General features: G+C 37.3%; 1 protein-coding gene across 1 annotated transcript in view; it reads right to left on the bottom strand.

Annotated features, from left to right (window-relative positions):
* Positions 1-843: 843 nt before the first annotated feature.
* TRDN (triadin) overlaps positions 844-19,656 on the bottom strand; it is a 236,761-nt gene continuing 217,948 nt past the window's right edge. The window contains exons 38-39 of the mRNA XM_075749995.1: positions 19,221-19,268; positions 844-3,510 (exon numbers count right to left, since the gene is read on the bottom strand). Of these exons, the coding sequence (XP_075606110.1) occupies positions 3,368-3,510; positions 19,221-19,268 (191 nt within the window). The 3' untranslated portion in view covers positions 844-3,367. The remainder of the gene's footprint in view (positions 3,511-19,220; positions 19,269-19,656) is intronic.

The following is a 19,656-nucleotide window of genomic DNA, read 5'->3' on the forward strand; positions in this document are numbered from 1 at the left end:
TGGAAAGAAGTGCAACTGATGGTATGTAGCTGTGGGCAGTCAGCAGCTGACTGTCTTAAGTCCAAAGCAGCTTAAACAACCCGTGTTCTCCCAAAGGGAGTAAGCCTTTCACGAATTTCTCACTATACTGAGTGGATTATACATGGGATGCTGACGTGGAAATAAGCATTAAGTAAGATAGGAAAGGGGGGGAGTCTTTCAGCTGCTCTCCTGAGTGCCTATGACCTGGCAGGTAAAGACACCCCTCTGCAACTCTGCTTATTGCGCTTCTCATGTTATGTTGGATTAAAGCAGTGTCATAGAGTTTTTCTGCAGGGAATTTGGCATCTAAACTATACTAAGTAGTAAATGGCTGTGTATAAAAAAAGATAGCAGTGTAGTTCTCAAGTTGGGGATCAACGGAATAAACCTTCACAGCAATGTAGAAATTATGTATGTTCTGTCTTGTGCCGAGACCCTAAATGTGGGACAAATAGTAATTTGTTGCCATTTAGTAGGAGGTATATATGATTTGTGTACCAACCAGCTGTGGTGGGTTAGCCTTGGCTAACTGCCGAGCTCCCACTTGGCTGCTCGCTCCCTTCTCCCCTCAGGGGGAGAAAATAGGAAGAATAGGAACAAGAAAGCTCGTGGGTCGAGATAAAGACAGGCAGGTTGATTACTAATTACTGTCATGGACAAAGCAGACACGGGAAAAATTAACTCATAAAAATGTAATTACTAATTTTGATAGTTGGAAACAGAAAGACAAACATTAATACCACACCATTCCTCCCCCCTTTCCCTATTTAAACCCTTGTCCTCCACCTTTGGATTCACAGGAAAACATATCACAGCCACTGGAACAAAGTTTATATTCTTTATTTTCCAAAACAGATAACAATCAGCATATGATTTTGCAATATTTTAGGCTAGTTGAGTAAACCCATGCAATTTGAGTAATTTTTAATGTTTCCAAGTGAATTTAAAGAGAAAAATGCTTGCTCCTTTGAGAATTGACCTGTTTCTCCTGTTCTTCGAGGCAGTGACTGAGATTAAGAAACAACAATAAATGACTGATTTTGTAGCACTTATTAAATGATATTAATTGTTTATATTTCCAAAGCTTTCAGATACCTAATTGAAACATTAGGGAAATGAGATTTGGAACACATTCTTGTCATCTCCCAACTCAAATGGGAAGAAAGGATTAAGGCTAACTATAATGAATAACATTTATTTTGACAAAAGAAGCTGAAAAAAATAACAGCTTATAGTATATTAAATTTTTGTCCTGATTATTTGAATTAAATAAAATCTTGAATTAAATTAACTGATTTTCAGAAAGTTGTAATCTCATTTTAAGACAGCTTTCACAGTAAAAACCTGGGGCAATAACATCCATAATAATATAGACAAAATCACAAATTGGGAAGGAAAAAAAAAGTCACTGGAAATATAAAAAAGGCCCAATGAAAGAAACTTAAAGACTGGCATTTTACCATGAAATATTCTCTGTTGGCAGAGCAGAGCAGATTTCACAGGTGACAGTGGAGGCATTCACCATGAAGACTTTTATCTGCATTATGCTCCTATGTGGGAAGAGCTATTCCTAGGGCAGGACCTGTTCCTACCTCTTTCCAGAAACCACTGTCTAGACAGTTTGTCACAATGAGAGTTTTTTGCAGCACGGGACCTGTGCAATTTGAGAGCGCATTGAGACCAAGAACACAGTTTGCATCAGGCCATGACTGGGAATCAGAGTACCAACCTGACCCACCAGTGTAACAGCAAAGCTTTCTGAACTGCAGTCTTCTGTCAAAGACTCAGTTGTCTAAAACTCGCGTGAGTCAATTATTTGATTAAGGTAAGAATGGGTTGGCAGGGACATGGGATGGGGGAAAGGGCTGATGTTATCTTGAACTATGCTAAAAATAAAAAAGCAGTATATAGTTACCGGTGTGATCAGACGCTACAAATAGCTAGGTTGTACAAAGAGCATCATGCTGCTTCACCAGATAACTATATAACTAAGATTACTGCTGTACATTTCACAGATTAAATGTGAAAATATAGTAAGGAAATACAAACAAATAGCAGCTTGCAAAAACGCATGATTATTTACATTGCCAGAAGTACAGACAACTGAGATGCCAATTTTCAGTCATGCGCCTTCACATGGACCAAATGCCATCCCATCTCTTTCTTAAGGCAACAAATCCATTATTTCTACAGAAACACACAAAAGAAGGTTGAGGATTGGCATACGTACTTCCAGTTCTCCTCTGTAAGTTATCAACAGTAGTATGCTGTGAGGAAGTCTTTTAGTCCTTGCATTTCATCTAGTAAAATCAGCTACCCAGATTATTTCAGATGCTCCTGTTTGGTTTTTTGTTTGTTTGTTTTTTGTTCACTGATCTGAGATTGCATCAAACCGGCATGCTTACCTATTGGAAACTTAGGTTGCTTTAGCTTCATGAGTGGCATCTCACATCATAGCTTTTCATCTGACTTATGCTAATAGCAAATGGTTGGCTGGTATATTCTCCATTTACATTGTCTTTGCTGCCAGTCAATCTGATTTACCCACAGAAGAAAAGTAGTAGTACTAAAACGATTTCATTTGTTTCTCGTGACCTTCATGTTGGTAAAGCACTGGTTTTCCTCAACTTTGCAATGTTGTTTCACTTTCTCTGCTCTCTTTGGGCTTTAGAAAGTGAAAAGTTTGTACTTTACCAACAGGCAGGGCAAACAGACCATGCTTTTACTGCTTCAGGTTAAATAGAAATATTCATCATTAACGTGACTTGCAGAGTCAACGTACTGATGTTGAGGTGCTCAGAGCACGTGTGAGCTTCAGGCTACACTGGTCAATGAGACATAAAAATAGCACCAGTCACAGAGCACATTTTCATGACTTAGTGAAGCTTTTCCCTGTCAGCAATTTGATTGAATGTTAAGAAGAAATGATTTAGGATTGCAGGTAGTCTTGCAATCTTGCTGATATAAGAGCTACATTCAACCCTTCACTCCCTAGATAAGATTAAATGTAAAACAGACTCACTTCAATGCTGAGCAGGTAGGTAAAGAAAAACAAGAACAGCAAAAGAGGCAGGAAAGCACACACACACACGCTCACACGCACAATCAGGTCAATGCTTTGTTAGCATTGCAGCCTTTCCACGAGAAACAGGGCACTTTTGCATTTCTACCTTTGTCAAACACAGTTCATTACTGCTTGTTTTGCCTCTGCCCCATGGAAACTTTTTCCAGGTACATGTGTCCAAGTGGATCACATTCTTGCAATGACAAGTACCACCGTAACTACTGTGGACCTCAGCAGAAAAGATAAAGTGCAAAATGTGAATGATCACAGGACTCAGTCTCTCTACTGCCCTGGTTTCCTTGTTTTTCTCTTGGAAGTCTTTGAATGAGTCTTTTCTTCCTTGTTTGAAGCAGGATTAGTGGGAAATTGCAGTCCAAATCCATTAGGTCCGTTTAGGAAAACACATTGAAAGTAGCGGACAGGAGCTAGGAAAAGAAGGAAGAGATGGTTAATGTTTATGGCTTCCAAACTGGGGCCGTGAGTCTATTCCATGTTCTTTCAGAAAAACATCTATATAATTTCATTCCCATTAAGTGAGTCAGTCTCCATGGTAGGAGACCAACACTAATCTAGCAAAGTGCCTGGGCCAGGTTATTCTCGAGGTCACTGGAAGAAAAAATAGGTGAACTACAACTTGACCAAAGAGCTTGAGGAGAATATGTCAAGAGATTGTGGCCAAGCAGCTGGAAAGTGATAGGAGAACCTCACGATAAGAAGGGTGACAAGGGCTGGAGATTATGACAGATAGGAAAAACAAAGAGCAAGGGTTACTTTGTGGACAATTTGAGAGTGGGAAAGCCCAAAGAGTGGAAGTAAGATAGGATAAACACTACAGGAATAAGAACAAGGGGACTGGAAAAGGCAGGATAGGTACAAGAATTTTTAAGATAAGGAGGAAAAAACAATCAATCACACCTTTTTTAGGAGAAGCGTGTAAGGGGTATGAGGGTCAAACACCTCTGACTATTGCAGCACACTGTCTTCCAAAACCAGTGTTTTGGACAATTGCTCTGCTGTCAGCCAGCAGTCAAAACCGCTGGTAAAACACTTTATCCCTCTTCAGTGCTCCCACATTTCAAGCATGACAACCAAAGCAAGTGGGTTTTTTTGCTTTTTTCATCAATATTAAATAGACTACAGCAGAGGATTTAAAATATTAAAATGTAAAAAGTGATATTATATATAAAAAGTGATATCTGAAACAAAAATTTGGGAACTCTACCTTTTGTTTTTAAAAACTTTTAAATGACACTTTTCTTAAATTCTTTCAAAAATCTAAAAATATGTCTCAAAAAACTTTTAATTTTGAATTAGAGTGTCATTAGAATGAACTTGAAATGTTTCACTCTGAAATGAAAAGCCCACATTTTCTTCAAAATTTATTTTGGTGGTTGGACAAACTAAGGCACAATGTTTCATGGATTTATCCTTATATTAAGACAGTGTTTATACATGAGTAAATGAAACAGATTCTCTTGCTAAAAGATGGAACTATTTTGGTGCATTATATTGTACGTGAGTTCTAGTAGATACTGTTATCAGAGTTCAAGATTTGGTAAGCAAGGTCCTATGCTTCCAAATATAGGTATAGGAAGAAGGCATCTTCAGGTTTTGTATGATATTCAAACTAGTAAAAAAGGCCTTTTTTTCATACTGTCTTTGTAGATTGCTTCTTATTAATTGTCCCAGTACAAACCTAGTCATTTATGAAAGAAAATTTCATCAGCATGCCTTGCTGGGATGGATCTTTTATATTTTACCTAATCAAGCAATGAGAGCTTTGTAGATATATTGCCAATGTCTGTTGTATTTTGTATTTATTTATATATTTTCTGGTAAGTTTCTCATATATTGTCTGTCTTCTTTATTACTGATGAGATTTACACTTTCTGTAAACTGGTCTGTCTTTAGCATATTCTGACCTGTTAAGCAAAACAAAGTCAGCTGCCAGCATAGAAGGTCTGTAGAGAAGGAAATGGTTTCAGAATGATGCTTTTTGCTATGTGCTCTTTCAGGATTTCCCTTTCATGTTGTCCTTAGGCTGCTTTATCATGCAAACCTGAGCTGCAAAATATACAGATGAAAACTTCATTCAAACAAATAACATCTTTGGAACTGTGTCTATATCTGAATCCGCAGCAGTGTTATGATACAAGCCAGAGCCAGAACAATTTGAATTTTGGCATGCAAATAAGCATGCCATTCTGCCTTCATAATTCCCACATTAAATGTGAATACAGAATGTGTCTTTTTTAAACTGAAAAGGGTTCTCACTTTCCATGTATTGTCTCATATCTTCAGGGCAAATGTTACCAAAAAAAGATGAACACTAGGAGCAAAACATGTGGTTTAACACTAGAAGTCTTTTGTCAGCTTAGCTGAGACAAAAAAAAAAGTCTTATATCTGGCCTTATGCTTTTGTTTAGGAGGTATTTTATGAGAATGCATATAATTACTTAAATTTCCTTATGAGCATTACTGAGGAAACAAAAAAAAAAAAAAAAGTGAATGCTGGAAAAGCATAGAAATGTGGGGTTTTTTTTTTAACAAATGGTAATTAATGCTGTTATATAAGGACATCTGATACTTAAGACTAAAGGCTGGAGGAGGGGGTATTTGCTTTGGTTTTCACTTTGTGAAAGGAAAGGGCATGTTTTTTCCTCACAAAAAGAGAGAAATATTTTAAATTATTTTTTGATCTTTTAAAATGATTTTTTGCCTGGATGGAAATGCATTTGGAGTGAGAACATCCAAAATGAGTTGCAGAAAACAGAGAAACAAACAAACGCCCCTGGATTCAGGGTTTGTGTGAAGCTCTTCACATCTGGTCAAGAGGAAATGCTAAGTACATTCCATAGATATCCAATAAATAATACAAATATTCCATGAAGCTTGTGCGTGCTCCTGATATCTAAGTGACATGCATCTCACACAGAGGGCTGGTGTCAAGAAATGTGAGGAATATTGCAGGAACACTCTCTTGGTGCTTTGAATTTTTCAGCAGAAAGGAGGACACCAGCCTATTGAGGTCCCTTTGGATGGCAACACAAGTCATATCAGCCATTCCTCCCAGTATCTGTCGTCTGCAAACTTGCTGGGGGTACACTCTACTGCATCATCCTGGTCATTAATGAAGATGTTTAATGGGATCAGACCCAATGTTGGCCCCTGGGTTACCCTGCTAGTTACTGGGCTCCAATTAGACTTCCTGCCACTGATCACCACCCTCTGGGCCTTGTACTTTAGCCAGTTTTCAATCCACCTCACTGTCTGCTCATCAGCTTCCCTATGAGAATCCTATGGGGACAGTGCCAAAACCTTACTGATGTCAAAATAGACAATATCCACTGCTCTCCTCTGGTCTACCAAGCCAGTCATTTCATCATAGAAGGTTGTCAGGTTGGTCAAGCATGACTTCGCTGTTGTGAATCCATGTTGACTATTCCTGATCAACTTCTTGTCCTTGATGTGCCTGGCAATGGTTTCCAGGATTAGCTGATCCATCACCTTCCCAGGGACTGAGGTGAGGCTGACCAGCTTGTAGTTCCCCTTGTAGTCCTCCTTGCACATTCTGAAGGCAGGAGCAACCTTTCCTTTCTGCCAGTCCTCAGGCACCTCTCCCAATTGCCGTGATTGTTAAAAGACTATTAGTTTTGCTTCGAGGATCCAGTTTTACATTTAAAGAGCTAGAATGCAAATTACAGACTATTTGTTGTTAATTGCTCTCTTTAAGCCTATTGAATGGAAAAGGTAACAGGTAAGACAACTAGCTGACACAAGTCCCAGTAAGGGACTAGACACTAGGGGACAAAGACAATCCGTAAGACCATTGGAATAATTAAACAGTGATTTTCGATAGAGTTCCATTTCCACAAACTCTCCTAAGACAAGTATACCAGCAGAATTCACTTGGCTGAGAACCAGCAGATAGGCTCACAGAAGTCCAATTACATCCCAGAATCAGATCAAACTTTCAAGGCATGCACATCTATCATATCCCCTATGGATTCTATTACAGTGTCATCCACAAGTCCTTTACCATCCCAAATAGATTGATTATTCTGTGTCTCATCCCTGACAAAGGCAGTGAAGAGTTAAATCCATCTGTATCTGGCATAAATCATCAATTTATGTGAATCTGTGTAGAATATTAGAATCAATGTATGAGAAAGCTTTACTCTCAGGTTTGAATATTGCTTAACAGGTGGTTACAGCTTTTTGCCTTATGGTCGCTTATATTGGTTAACAGTCTTTATTTACTGTCTGGGCAGAAAGATTCACACTCAGCCATTTACACTTCCAAAGCATGAGAAAGCAGACACTGATGAAGTGACAATAAGAACCAAAATCTCTTTGCACTGAGAGAAATATCAAGAAATTGCTGGGAAAGAGAGGAGTTCTAAATCTGAATAGATCACCTTATGAGCCTTCCATACAAGGAGAATAAAGGAGTCCTCAACCAGGGGTCTCCTTCTGTGACAAATCTGCATGGAGAAAGATTTTCAAGAGAAGCCCAGTGTGTTGGGTTTGCGTGGCAAGGTTTTGGTAGCAGGGGCGCTACAGGGGTGGCTTCTGTGAGAAGCTGCTAGAAGCTTCCCCTGTGTCTGATAGAGCCAATGCCAGCCGGCTCCAAGACGGACCCACCGCTGGCCAAGGCCAAGCCAATCAGCGCCTCTGTGATAACATATTTAAGAAGGGAAAAAAACAAGTTAGAGAGAGCTTTTGCAGCCGGAGAGAGGAGTGAGAAGATGTAAGAAACTCTGCAGACACCAAGGCCAGTGCAGAAGGAGGGGCAGGAGATGCTCCAGGCGCCGGAGCAGAGATCCCCCGGCAGCCCCTGGAGAAGACCATGGTGAGGCAGGCTGTCCCCCTGCAGCCCATGGAGGAAGGATGAGGGGGTGTAGAGATTCCACCTGCAGCCCGTGGAGGACCCCATGCCGGAGCAGGTGGAGCCCGTGGGAAGCCCACGCTGGAGCAAGCTCCTGGCAAGACCTGTGGCCCTGTGGAGAGAGGAGCCCACGCCAGAGCAGGTTTGCTGGCAGGACTTGTGACCCCGTGGGGGACCCATGCTGGAGCAGTTTGTGAAGGACTGTCTCCCGTGAGAGGGATCCCACGCTGGAGCAGGGGAACGATGAGAGGAGTCCTCCCCCTGAGGATGAAGAAGCGGCAGAAAGAACATGTGATGAACTGACCGTAACCCCCATTCCCCGTCCCCCTGTGCCGCCTGGGGGGGGGAGGAGGTTGAAGCCGGGAGTGAAGTTGACCCTGGGAAGATGGGAGGGGTGGTGGGAGGTGTTTTAGGATTTGATTTTATTTCTCATTCCTCTACTCTGTTTTGCTTGGTAATAAATTAGATGAATTCCCTCTCTCAGTTCAGTCTGTTTTGCTCGTGATGATAATTAGTGAGTGATCTCTCCCTGTCCTTATCTTGACCCACAAGCCTTTTGTTGTACTTTTTCTCCCTGTCTAGAGAAGGAGGGGAGTGATAGAGCGGCTCTGGTGGGTACCTGGCCCCCAGCCAGGGTCAACCCACCACACCCAGTCACCAGGACAAAGACTATTGAGCATCTGTCAGCTAACTAAAAAAACCCCTGTAGTGGAAGAGACACTATAAAAGCTCAGTGCCAGGTAAGCACTGACTTGTTCAATCACATCCTGCATATTTATGCCTTTATAGACCCTTATATTCTAAGCAGTCTATTTTGGAATTATTTCTGTGCTCATTTAGCTGAAGTAGTTCTTTAAGAAAACTGATGAATATGGCGGCATTCAATCCTTAGAGATGTAATGGATCTTAAAAGTCAAAGTGGTGGGACACTGGAAAAGAGTTTGGCTTCCAATGCATTGATCCAGATTTCCAAAGGATGATAGTCTCTATCTCCACTTAAGCAGCATGTCTCATTTGGGAATTGGTAATGCAGGGACTAAAGAGGAAAAACAATTCTCATTTCCTCCTTTAGCTGTGTGCAGTCTAGTTGGGAACATATTTAAACTCCAAGGATGTCCAAGGACCTTGTGATAGTTTTCATGAAGGTTTTCCTGAGTTAATATAATTTATTATCATTTTAAAGAAGACTACTTAGGCGTAGCTTTCTACCATTCAAAGTACCAAACTCCAATTTAAGTGCCTACTCAAGCAATTAATGGGAGTTTTGTGTAAGGAATTATGGAGATCCAAAGAAACACATAAATGATTTTTTTCATGATAGTATTTTTTAAAATTAATCTTACAAGGAAAGGGGGTAGAAAATTCAGTAATAAAATTTACTAATCCTAAAGAATGTAAAGGTGTTTCTGTTTATGTGTTACAAGAGTTAAAGCCCCATTTTTACAAGGCTCAGATGATAGCTGTTTTTAAGGCAAGTCACCAAATAAAATATTCATTAAAAAGCAATAGCTTTTAGCAATAGCAGTTTGGTTATTAGGGAAAAATTACAGAGAATGTGTGAGGAAACAATTTTTATTATTGGTGTTTTCTAGTTTGAATCAAATTTCTTCACTTAGAGCCTTTCCTAATAGAATTAAACAATTCAATAAAGCACAAAAATTCAGGCAACCATAGCATTAGAAACATCTATTTAGTAAGCATTTCTAAGTAAGATAAAGTAGTAACAATTGTACTCCTTTCTGATTGCTTCTCAGAAATGTGCATGCTGTGTTTTGGTTCAGCAATCAAAACTGAACCACACAAGAACAGAGGAAACCCGTTCCGATGACCATGGAGCTGAACATTTTTTCACTTACTAAAGGGCAAGGAAGAGAAGCGGGTATTTTCCCCCCTGCTCTGCTTCTATCAAATAATATGGACTCTTCCCCTTAACATTTCAGTAAAATTACAGTATGACAAACTGACCAGAGAAAGCACAGGGGTAGATGGGGAAGGGAAGTGGTGTGGAATCCTTGCTAAATATCACCAATTTTTGCCTTCAGACCGTCTAAAACAAGTATAGAAGTCTTTGTGCTTAGTGGCACTGCGTAACTGGCATTTAATTAAATCCAATTGCTCTGAATAGCAAAACTGAATGCTGAGGGCCTATGCAGGAGACCAAATACTGTTTTCTTAAATTCACAACATGGTCCATGCTTAGATACTGGCTACTCAAACAACATGGTTTGCTTCAAAAAATTAGACTTATCTTTTTTTGATAAATCGTTTTCAACTCATTTCTTATTATTGAGCATGCTGTACCACCACACTACCACCATTCTCAGAAAGTACAATGCTCAGTGCGAAGGAGGATGGGGAAATGAAGAGGAGAAAACTTTTATATGTCCATTAAACATAAGCAAGAAATATCACTACCACTTTAAATCCATTCTATAGATCTAAAAACATCCCCTTAAAATGACATTTTTCTAGCATTGTATAGACAATGTGTAGACAGTAAAGGGAAAAAAGAAATTGTCCCATGAGGATACCTCTTTTGCATCTTATTTTGTGTCTTGAATAAGGAAAGAAAATGAAGAATGGTCAGAAAGTGGCTCTCAAAGCTACATTCAAAATGTTTGTGATACAATGCAATTAATTGCTCATCTTTGTAAACACCATCCAAGTTTTCGTATCCATTGTAGCAGGGTGTTTGTCAGATAATAAGTTAGTTAATAAAAAAGTTCTGAAGGTGTTTAAGTAGCAGAGTTGAGTACTAGAAACAACATTGTTATTACAGCCACGAGAACCCAGATTGCATGTTCTCCTTCACGGCTCTTTTTTAAGCATTGTGGGACTGCACGGTCTGGAGAAGTTAAAATAGTTATACTTTAAAATAATAAATATACCTTTTCTCAAAAATAGTGCTCAACAGTGAGCAAAACACACCCAGAAGATTGTTCCATTTCTTATGAGTGTCTGTGGTCCCAACTCCCTCAGGAAAATTGCTGAATACACAAAAGAAACCAGCCTTTATCTATGTTTCAACCAGCAGAACAAAAATAGTATCAGTACAGAGTCAGTAGCACATGTCTTTAATAACACTTTCTTGGTATAAAACATGTAAATGTATCAAATTAATAGTGTTAGAAGGTCATTCTGGTCATATTTAATGTCATTAGAGGGGAAAAAAAGTCACCACAGTAAAAGCATATATAAGATCCCAGGATGAGAACTGGTTAAACCCAGTTATGATTTGTTACTTGTCAAAGTCAGTGCTCTTTTTGAAACATAACAACAAAGCTCAATGAATGAGATCTTCATTCTAACAAAGCCAATTTCTGCAGTAAAAGGTGAAACCTATTATTTCTATCTTTTTAGCTTGAATGTGATAGATGACACCTAACAAGCATTTAAGGGAGCAGAAAATTCCGCATGTTAGTAACTAGCTCTTGCATTGCCTAGTAAGAAGACTTAGTGGATAAATAAGCTGTATGTTTAGAGAAAAGTGTTATATTCCATGTCATGGTCACTGCACACAATCCATATAACTCTCACATGAATGTGCGAATATCTCCGAAGTGTGACATTCCCCCAAAATTCATTAAAAAATTCTTGTTGTTAGACGGTAAAACCATGCAAGATCTAACAGTGCTACCTATGTGGTAGTAGAGAGACTTCCAACAAAGCATAGCAATGATCAGAGTACACAGTCTTAACGTTCTTGCCAGCGCTGAGCTTTCAAAGGAGTCTGACACTGGCATTGTGTGTTTTACTAGCCCAAAAGAATGAATCATTCAAGGAATGATATTCAAGAGGGACCAAGAATTAATGCAGGCCTGATCCAAAGTCTATTAAAATCTGTTGGATTTTTTCACAGCCTGCAGTGGTAATTACACCAGACTACAGTGGAATTTGGTGGGCAGCAATACAGAACTGGATTTTAGTGCTATTGCTCAATAAACAGTGATGGAGTATTGATAGGATGCACTGTGTGCTGATCATGTACCTTAGGCATGCTGACGTGACTTGGTCTCTGTCGACTCATTCTTATGACCAGCATGTTCAGCTAATGTAATTACAACATACTGCATTAAAATAATTGTTTCTAAAGAGCCATCAGTCACTAAAAGGTTGGTTTAAACTTTACATACAAGCACTTTTATGCACACAAAAAACATATAAACCAAAGAAGAAGGTAAAAACAATCAGGGATCTTATTATGTTAACAAGAATGGATACCAAATAACTGGAAGTTAATACCAGATATTCATTCAGCTGTGAAGGCATGGGATGGGGAGAGGAGGGGAAGAGAGGAGAGAGGAGAGGAACAATGAATGATAAGTCAATTAAACAACTAATGAAAGTGAAGCTGGTATTTGAATGATACAAGTGCTTTCTTTGTTTCAGTTATTCTGAAATATTTATTAAATAAAAGTTTTTTTGGGATGTGCGTAGTATTATTTGTGCATGTTTATCTTCCTCAGTGAGAACTTTTCTACGAGGAGCAACAGCAGTTGTTTATGACAATAAAAACTCAGGAAAGACACAGTGCTTGAACGATGCTCCTGACAAACCCCGATAGTTCCAAATTCACCCTGCTTAACATCAGACAGTAGAGGCACAACCTTCTGGATTTAGCTCTAGCCACATGATGTAATGCTGTGAAGCAATTCAGATTTCAAAGGGATGAGTAACACATCGGAGAAGTTCCTCTCTCATTCACCATGGACCTTCTGCAAATATGCCCTTATTTAAGGACTTATGATTAGGAGGATCAAATCTGTGCCTGTGTGGTATGAAATGAAATGAAATGAAATGAAATGAAATGAAATGAAATGAAATGAAAAATGAAGCTAAATTAGAATATCTTTCTCACCCTGAAGTTGCACAGTTCTAGGAACAAGGTAAAACAGAAAGAAACTGTAGGAGCTCAATAGGCTGGCTGCTTTAAAATATTTCACAGCATCTGCTGTCAGTTCGGGTCTCACTAATTAAGAATTGCATAATTATGATTTGTCCACTGGATTTGACTATACTACTGATGGTAATCTGGAAACACGAACTGACTCCAACATCAGGATACCTGTTTTTCAGCTGATAAATGTTTATAAACAAAATCTATTTTGATAAAAAAGCAAGTTTCTCTGTCCTCTAAGTGAAGTCCCCATCAGAAGAGAAGGAATATGACATGGGAGGAAATACTTTCCTAAAGTTCAAGAAGGATTTGAAACAATGGCCATTTCTCTGGAACAAAGATAAATAATCTCTGACTCAGCAAACTGTTGAAGAATTACATTTTATATAGAGCTTTGCTTCCATGAGATATGTCATGGAAATACATAATATGTACTTCTCTTTTCTTGCAGTGTGATTTAAGAAGATATACCAGTCAAACTAAAGGGCAAAACCAACTTAGCAATGACAAGCATTAAGATACTAGTTATTGATATTTCAGTTGTGGCAAAATAATTCAGAGACTTATACTGAGCTATATTTCTTCTTTTTATTTATTTATTTTTTATTTGACTTGGCACAAATTTAGTACATATTTATAAATGCTTGGAGCCACTTAGTTTAATTTTAGCAAAATGTTTTGACCCAGTTAAGAGGAATGGAATGAAATCATTGTCCAACAGGCATAAATAATATTACTAATTGGGTTCATTTTACAAAGTTAGGCAAATCGGATTCTCATTACTGGATGTAAACCAGCACACAAAAAAATAATACTGGTTTTTTTCATGGTCTTTTCATAGTCTAAAATAATGTTTTGGGTCTGACCTTACATCTTTAATAATGGTTTTCACTGTTGATTGGCAAGGACTTTCTCTGCTTGTTAATCTTCAGGATTTCTCTCTCATGGATTTTAGATTAGAGTCTGTCAATGTGGTCTGTAAAGTACAGTCATGGTTGTGGCACATGTTAAAGCTTGCATAACAATAAGAAAAGATTCTCTGTAATTTGAAGACTGAGCTAGTAAAGTTCAAGTGCTGTTAACATGTAGCTGATATTTAGGCGCTACATAGAAATTGAACTGAATCAACCCTGCTTCTGTCACTGTGCTGTTCACCGTGAAAACTTATGATTGTTTTCTGGAGAGGTGGACTTTAACTGAGTCCAAGTAACTCGTCATAATGCAAAGTTGATTGAGAATCTCTCTCAGTAATTCCTAATTATAACCAAATCTTGACACCAAATAAACTCAAGGTAAGGTAATGTAATTACCAAATACAGCCAAAGATAAAAAAAGGAAATTAGTTTAGAGCTAGGGATAGATGTCTTTCTGTAGAAGACACGGCAGGAACCTAAAGATTCTCCCCATGAAGTTTTTTGTTTCAAAAGATAGAACTTACCCTTTGGGCATTTAAAGAGAATGTCTGTAATTCATAATTTAGATTATGTCGTCACTATGCGGATAGGCTATCTATAAGCTCATAATTAACATAAAACTTGATGTATTGTTCTCATTTGTGGTATTTACAGATTCTGAGTTTCAAAACTTACTGCAATAAAGCCAATAAGTTTTCCAGTGACATGTAATCAGGTTCATACCAGACCATAAAGCTTTTAATTTACCTAGCTACCACAATATGTCTGATATTTCCTGCTTATATGGCTTTTCTATGTAGAAACAATCAGGAAGATTAATTCAAGTTAACTTTAAAAATGGATTAATTAGGCCATATAAAAGTGTTGTGTGGGCACTCATTCAAAATTAAAGCAACCGCAGTGAAATTTTCATCAATTCAATTTCAAAATAGGTTAAACTAAATTAAATCAAGGTCACCTGAGTTCTTAGTAAGTGACCACTCAACCATTTAGCACTGTTTAAGTGAGCTCTTTAAATATACACCTCTTGCTAATGCACAGTATGCCTCTGGTTAGACAAGCCTGCCAAGATTCAGTCTCCAAGTATTTCTTTAAAAGTCAAATTCAGAACAGTGGAATGACTAATACCAAGTTGTTGGAAAGCCTGCATTGGCAGCCTTCTAACAAACAAATTCTAACAAACACGAAATGTTGACACATTCCTGTATATCCACAGAATGGAGGTTGTGCTACACGGATTCTCTTGCAAGCAGCCTTAGTGCACAGCTCATCCTGCTCTCACCCTGAGCGCTTGTGCTGCAGAGTGATGAGCACCCTGGAAAATCTTACTGAATGACAATATCCTGCGTAGACACAGGTTTTGTAAATTAATGAGCATAAATCTTACAGAAAAAATTCTGAAGGAACTCAGAGTGCCAGTTCCTTCTATTATTTTCCAGCCATTGTTACACTTTCTTATGTCTAGAAAATGCAACATTAATATTAGTGATTTATTGCTGAATTCTGGTGAGAAAAAAAATTTATGAATATCCAATCTAAACTATTTTAAGGATGCTATTACTGTTTTCGTTATTACTTGCAGAGATGTCTGTTACAGGTAATGGTCCCTTCCTTGATCTATATTTCTGTTTTGAGAAATGGCATCATATCTTTTCTCCTCAACATTTTTGTTCAGCTTCTTTGATCTAGTTGCATTCAAATAGTCAGCTTCAGTAGCAGGAGTTTATGCAGCTGAAGTTCTGGAAGAAACTGCTGACAATCCCAGAACCATCATACATCTGAGATATACAGACTGGGTGGCAAGAAGAGGAGAAAATACAGCATCTGCAGTTCATCGCCTATCCATAGATGAGAGCTACCTGTCCTGCAGCGATGAAGTTTTTGCCTTCTCTTTTGAATGTTGTGCATTATTTTTAAAGTAGTTCGATGCTTCTGTTTTACAGAACAGGACCAATATGTTTGTGCTTAATGAAATTGACACAAACTGCAACTTCACAATAATGAAAAAGATATTTTCCTCCAAAGTCTTCAAATGCCTCGGAACCGAGGAAAAATAAAGGAAAGTGGTCTCATTCTCTTTCAAAATAATGATCAATGGAAAAAAATCTTACACATTGCACTGCTGACAAGTTTATGTTCCCACAGCATTGAGAAAACACCTTTGATGTTCTCTCAAATGGCTTTCGTATCAAATCTCACTTTAAATATAACTTTCTGCTCTTCCAGATTTGGAAATCATCTTTGCATTGGAAAATATATTACAGGAAGACAGAAAGTGCAAAGCAATAAAATGACCTTACGGTAATAAACCAATCATCATGTGCTAATACAGACATTTGATGAATTTATCCAGTGGAGCTGCTCAGGTTTTCATGTGGTGGTCGCTATGTGCCATTGAATATCTTTGCTGATAATATGATGAAATGATTCCTTCTCATGCTAGAAAACATCTCAGAAACCGTGTTGCTCTCTATCACTACAGAAGCAGAGTATAAATCTAGCTGAGAAATGCTTTTTTCATAAAAAGGCTAGCATAGTATGTTCATATAAATGGTTTTCCAGCTCTGCTTAATGTTAATTTTAGTTTTCCCAGAGGTACAACTACTTTGATGAGACAATACGTATAGTTCTCATGCCCAAGAAACTTTTAAATCTCTAATAATGTATGAAAGTAGATTCATGAATTAAGTAAGTCTATTTATGAAACATGTATTTACATGGAAATTAGCATGACTATTTTAATTTCTATTGACTGCAAAAATAATCCACACATTTTTCTAATTTAACAAATAAATTTATGTGGGATTAGTATCAGTTTCATAATTTCTCACTTTTCATGCTCTTCTATCACAGCCTTTCTATTTCTGCCACATCGGCACATCTGTGGGCTTAGATAACAGCACACTAAAAACATCAACCTCTTCAACTAACTGTATGACAAAGGCAACAGACATTGTTTCCTGAGTTTTCAGTCATGAGGACAATTACAAGATGATTGCAATAAACATAATCAACTTTTGATTAATTTTGATTTTCATACTCAAAGTTGAAAAATCTGCTTCTCTCTGCTTGTGAATACAGTTGTTATACGATAGAAGAAAAAACCAGGAAGTTTCAAGAATTGCCCCTTTTTTGTGTGTGTGTGTCTGTGGGTAAGTTTCAGTCTTTGTACAAGTGTCAGTTTTGACATTTAGGACAGGAGGAAGAAGGGGAAAGAATTTTATGTAATAGGTTGCAGTTCTACAGGGGAATGAAATTTAGTGTCTACTGCACTTATTACCATTGCTTATGAAAGGTACACTACTACTAAAAATTCTGTTTAAATGTGGAGCATTCTAAAATTGAATATATTCAGAGCTTTTTATATAGCTTATTTTTCTTTATCTGATTGCTTTTTAATACCAGGGAAAGGTTGAAGGTCTCTGATCAAAATCTAAGAACACACGAATCTACTCTATTCAGCTTTTGAAAGCTGAAAGAAGATTTACTATTCAAATTTTTAGATTAGCTAAGAAAGTGTAAATCATTTTCTACTTCCATTTATCAGCAAAAAATATTAGTATTCAGGGCACTGGGGAAAATGCTCTGGCTTCATCTGCAAGCGGAACAGGCAAAAGCTATCAAGTTCCAACTCACGTGTGCATAACCTAGTATTTGGTGTCAACTTTTAAATTCTCAATGTGAGCAAATACCAAAGAACGACATTCATAAAGAGAAATCACTTTGATGTTCTTCTGGAAAGCTTTCATCCATTGTCTGAAAACTGACTTATTCTTTTTAGTGGACAAAGAATAGTTTGAAAATACTCACATAGTAAGTTTTGTTTGCAAAGCCAGCTATGAAGACCTGTTTGCACAGAACTGCTTGTGATATTAGGACATCCAGTCAAGAATAATTGCACAATGATAATGTACAATTAAACCAGCCAATCATAGCAATTACTGTAAATGAAAGCCACAGTTATACAGTCTTTCAATGATGTGAATTTTGCAGGAGCATGGTGTGCAGGAGAAAGTCCACTGGCAGACAAGTTTTAGTACATTCCTTGTTTACACTGAATTTGGAATTTTGCTCCATAAGATAATCCTTTTCTCTCCTGGAAGAAACTTTGGTTTAACTTACTGGTTATTTATGATGATTAGTATTACCTGATCTATATGAATTCTATATTAACAAAATAGTCATAACTTTTTGCTAGCATAGATTCTACATTCTGTATCTATCAGTTAACAACAGCATCATTAAGAGGAATTAAAGTCTATATTTGACTGTATAACTCTGTATTCCTGATTAAAAAAAAAGATGAAAAAAAGCGCTAAGCCATTCTTACAGGTAAATGTAGTTGCCCTTATACAACAAAGTCCTGTGAGCCATGTGTGCAAACATTTTCATACAAATACACATGATAACATTTGGATGCTTGATCTAAGCATTTAATTTGCATTTTCTCTTTCTTGACAGATTGCCCTGTACTTGCTTTGTACTTAGCTACCTTTTTGTCATTATTAGGGATAAATAGTTATTTCTAAATACATATATATAAAATTACACATATATTACACATTTTACATCATGTATATAGAACTCAAGCATTCTACTAATAGTAAAAAAAGGTGAAAAAATAATATACAACAAAACAGTCTGGATGATTAAAGTTCAAATTCTTTCCTCGGTTGTTTAAGACAAGTTGCACTGGGAGGATCCATATTAATATTTAGTTCATATTTTCTGTGTAAACCAGTTATACCTCAAAGGTGAGGTTAAAGACTTTGATCGTTGTCTGTCATGAATCAGTACAGCTCCAATGAAGTCATAGGGATTAATTTATACTAGTCAAGAATCTGGAACATATTTTTATTTTTACCATAAATAAAAAAAAAAAAAGACCTAACGAATAAAACAATGCAGAGGGATTTCCTCCTAACGTGCCCTACCTTTATTCACCTTTTTTTTGCAGGGGCTTTGGGATGGAGGGCACACTGGGATGGGAGGCAACATATATTAATGTGAGAGAAAATGAATTGAGTATGCTGCTTCTTATGTACTTTTCTTATGGAACAGCTTTTCTATGAGGTGCATGGGAGTTTTTTGGTTTTTCTTTTCTTTTTTCTTCTTTTTTTTTTAACCCATGCACTGCCAAATTAATTACAGGCCACTTGGTTTATGAAGTAATTAGCTGAATATATGTTTAAAAGTTTAGGAAGGTGGTAAAGCATTTGGGCAAATCATTCTCCACAGGAACAATATTTATGGGTTTGATTTGCCTGGCTTGCCTTACATCTTGTTCCCTAGACTGGAATGAGAGATGTGAAAAGATTGCAAGTGTGATCTCCTTTATGAAAAAACAAATCAAAACACAACCACAACCTGAAAATTAAAAAGGAAAATTTTAGAAAGGAAACGAAAGTTCTTTTACAATAAAGGAAAATCATGTACCTGATGTCAGGTTGTGATGTCGTGGAGCTTCTTTTACTGGTGGGACTCCTAAAGAACAAAACGTAGATGACAAATTAATCTTCAGATGTAGGCCAAAATATTTAATTAAATTTCAATAAGAAACATGCTTGTTTCTTGGAATCAACTCACAGATAGGAATCGCTATAAACCTTTTTTTTTTTTTAAAGTGTGACTTTCCTAGTAAATTATTTAAAAATAGAAATTTTATGTCTAGTAAAACCATAGAAGTGAACTGCTTCTAGATACTAGTTTAGCAAGCTTGCACCAGTACAACTAACTAACTGTTATCCTTCGAGTTTCCAGGACTTCAATATACAGTGTTTATATGCAAGTCACTGCCTTTAGCCAATGTAGAGAAGACATTTATTCTTTAGACCACTAACTTAATCAATTAGTACAACATATTTCTATTAAT

This window comes from Balearica regulorum, chromosome 3, assembly GCF_011004875.1.
Source record: "Balearica regulorum gibbericeps isolate bBalReg1 chromosome 3, bBalReg1.pri, whole genome shotgun sequence".
In the NCBI taxonomy this organism is placed as follows: Eukaryota; Metazoa; Chordata; class Aves; order Gruiformes; family Gruidae; genus Balearica; species Balearica regulorum.